The 2,264-nt window shown below is 50.3% G+C and overlaps 1 protein-coding gene across 1 annotated transcript in view; it reads left to right on the top strand.

Annotated features, from left to right (window-relative positions):
- Positions 1-335: 335 nt before the first annotated feature.
- The window catches only part of LOC308175518 (transcription factor SOX-6-like), a gene marked incomplete at both ends in the record, with an annotated part of 18,456 nt that continues 16,527 nt past the window's right edge, over positions 336-2,264 (top strand). Inside the window, one exon of the mRNA XM_080551174.1 lies at positions 336-485. Coding sequence (XP_080407300.1) covers positions 336-485 — 150 coding nt within the window. The remainder of the gene's footprint in view (positions 486-2,264) is intronic.

The following is a 2,264-nucleotide window of genomic DNA, read 5'->3' as shown; positions in this document are numbered from 1 at the left end:
ATCCAGGCTTTGATATACAGTTAAGACCTTTGATGGAGGTTCCTCTGCCAGGCATGGAAAGAGAGGAAGATGTGAAAGAAAAAGAGAGAGAGAGGGGGGGGGGAGAGAGAGAGAGAGAGAGAGAGAGAGAGAGAGAGAGAGAGAGAGAGAGAGAGAGAGAGAGAGAGAGAGAGGGAGAGAGAAAAAAGCTTTGAATGGTGGCTGGCTTTGGATGTTAACGCCTTGTGGGTTTCCTCCTCCTTCCCCCGCCCCCTCCTCCTCCTCCCCCTCCCCCTCCCCCTCCTCCTCCTCCCCCTCCCCGTCCTCCTCCTCCTCCTCCTCCTCCTCCTCCACAGCAACTGTATGCCGCTCAGCTCGCCAGCATGCAGGTCTCTCCTGGAGCCAAGATGCCCCCCCTCCCCCAGCCCCCCAACGCCAGCGGGCCCCTGTCCCCTTCCGGCCTGAAGAACGACAGGAGATCCTCCAGCCCCGTCACTCAAATCAAGGTACGCCCCCCGCCCTCCCCTTCGCCCTCACCCCTCACTCCACCTCCCCCACACCTACCCACTCCAGTCCTTGGAGTAGTGCTTGACCCAGTCTGCCTTGCCCGATGCTAGGCAGTAGGGACAGCCAGGCAAGCTGTCTTAGAACTAGTAGAACTAGCGAACGGCAGTGGTGCTGTTCAGCTCGCCTGCTCAAGCTCGGTACTAATGCCTGGCCCGGCTTCATCCCAGGCCATCAATCCTGCGGTGCTTTAACAAGGCCCCTCTCTCTCTCCCAACCAGAACTCTGTGGACACGGTTGCTATGGCTCTGGGCGCTGTGAGCGAACGAATTGTGGAACACATGGTTTCTGATCACACAAAGAAACTGCCGAACAGACCCCCCTTTTTCCTTTATAACATCCATTGGGATGGAAACAAAACCATTACAACAGAGAGAACGGAGAGAATCGGTCTTATGTATAAAACGCCGTCGAAAAGTGAAAAAGACGGGAAAGAAAAAAGGAAGGAAAAAAAAAAGAAAGAATTGATGACTCTCTTTGTCTTGTAAATAAACCGAGGAGAGGGGCCGTGTGCTGCCGTATGGGCAGGGATCCACTAGCCTCCGTACGCAGCGCAGGGCATATACATCATCCTCCTTGGCTTAGGTCATAATCAAAAACATGCATCCATTTGGAAGAGTTTAGCTTAATATCACAATACAGTAGGAGCATAAATCATTCAGTCGTTTGACTACGAACGGTAGTGCATGCAGTTCTCTGGCATTCTCCTCCGCTAGCTCCCAGCGCTAAACACCCCCCACGTCCCTCCCCCCCAACCCCCCAGGCCCCATGGCCCCCTGGGAATTCACCCCAAGGGCCAGTATCAAGCTGTTTCTTCCAACTCTGTCATGTTAAAGGACCGATGTCATTATCCATTCGTTAGATAAAGAGCTATGCCGTAAAGCTCACGGGGTTATCGCTGCCAACGTTTACTTCGAGTTGACTTTTTGAATAGGCTGATGATTATTCAATGCTACGAGGTTGTAAAAACTTAAACTATCGAGAATTAAACATAAATTCTAAATAAATATGCCCTGGCAGTCCCCATCTGCTTCCAATGGGACAGCTAGAATTAGATTGCCCTTAGTTTGTTTTTGTCTACTTTCAGCTTCGCTGCGTGACAAACTGTTATTGGCACAGCAATAACAAGGCCTCGAGGCGTTCTATGTCTGAGCCATATGTTTGGACAAGGAGTCACTTGGGCTTCGGAAAAAAAAAAAAGACTCAGTTGGCGACAGCGTGCGGTGTAATCTCAGCTAAAAGACTCTAGAGGAGATAGATAGAGAAGGATGTGGTAGGTAGAGTAATCGGTGACCCACCCTGGGTACTGTCCCCCAGGTGGCTAATCAGGTACTCTTAGATAAACGTAGCCTCGCAAGTCGAGCGGCCTCAGGACCGACCCTTGGGGAACACCACTGCTCATTTCTTGTCAGAGTCAGTGATGTCTTAGGTCCTAGGTTACAGCACAGTACTTTGCTTTAACCAGCCCAGCAGACAGACACACTGCTAGTGCACAGACGTGTGTCCCCCTTGTGACATGACACCACGCAGCAGACATTCACCTCAGTTTCCCAAAGCGTCCCAAAGGAAAAACTCACTTTAAAAAAAAACGCTAAACCACTTATACATTGTGATTCTATTATACATTGTCGGACGCGGAATCATGTGAAACATAATGATAACCGCAGAATGTCCCAAACGAGGAAGGAAATTAGAAAACAAGTTAATGAATTAGATAAAAG

Source organism: Nansenia antarctica (genome assembly GCF_963989245.1).
Source record: "Nansenia antarctica genome assembly, contig: SCAFFOLD_493, whole genome shotgun sequence".
Lineage (NCBI taxonomy): Eukaryota > Metazoa > Chordata > Actinopteri > Argentiniformes > Microstomatidae > Nansenia > Nansenia antarctica.
Note: the sequence above shows the minus strand (reverse complement) of the source record. Positions and strands in the feature narration are given on the sequence as shown.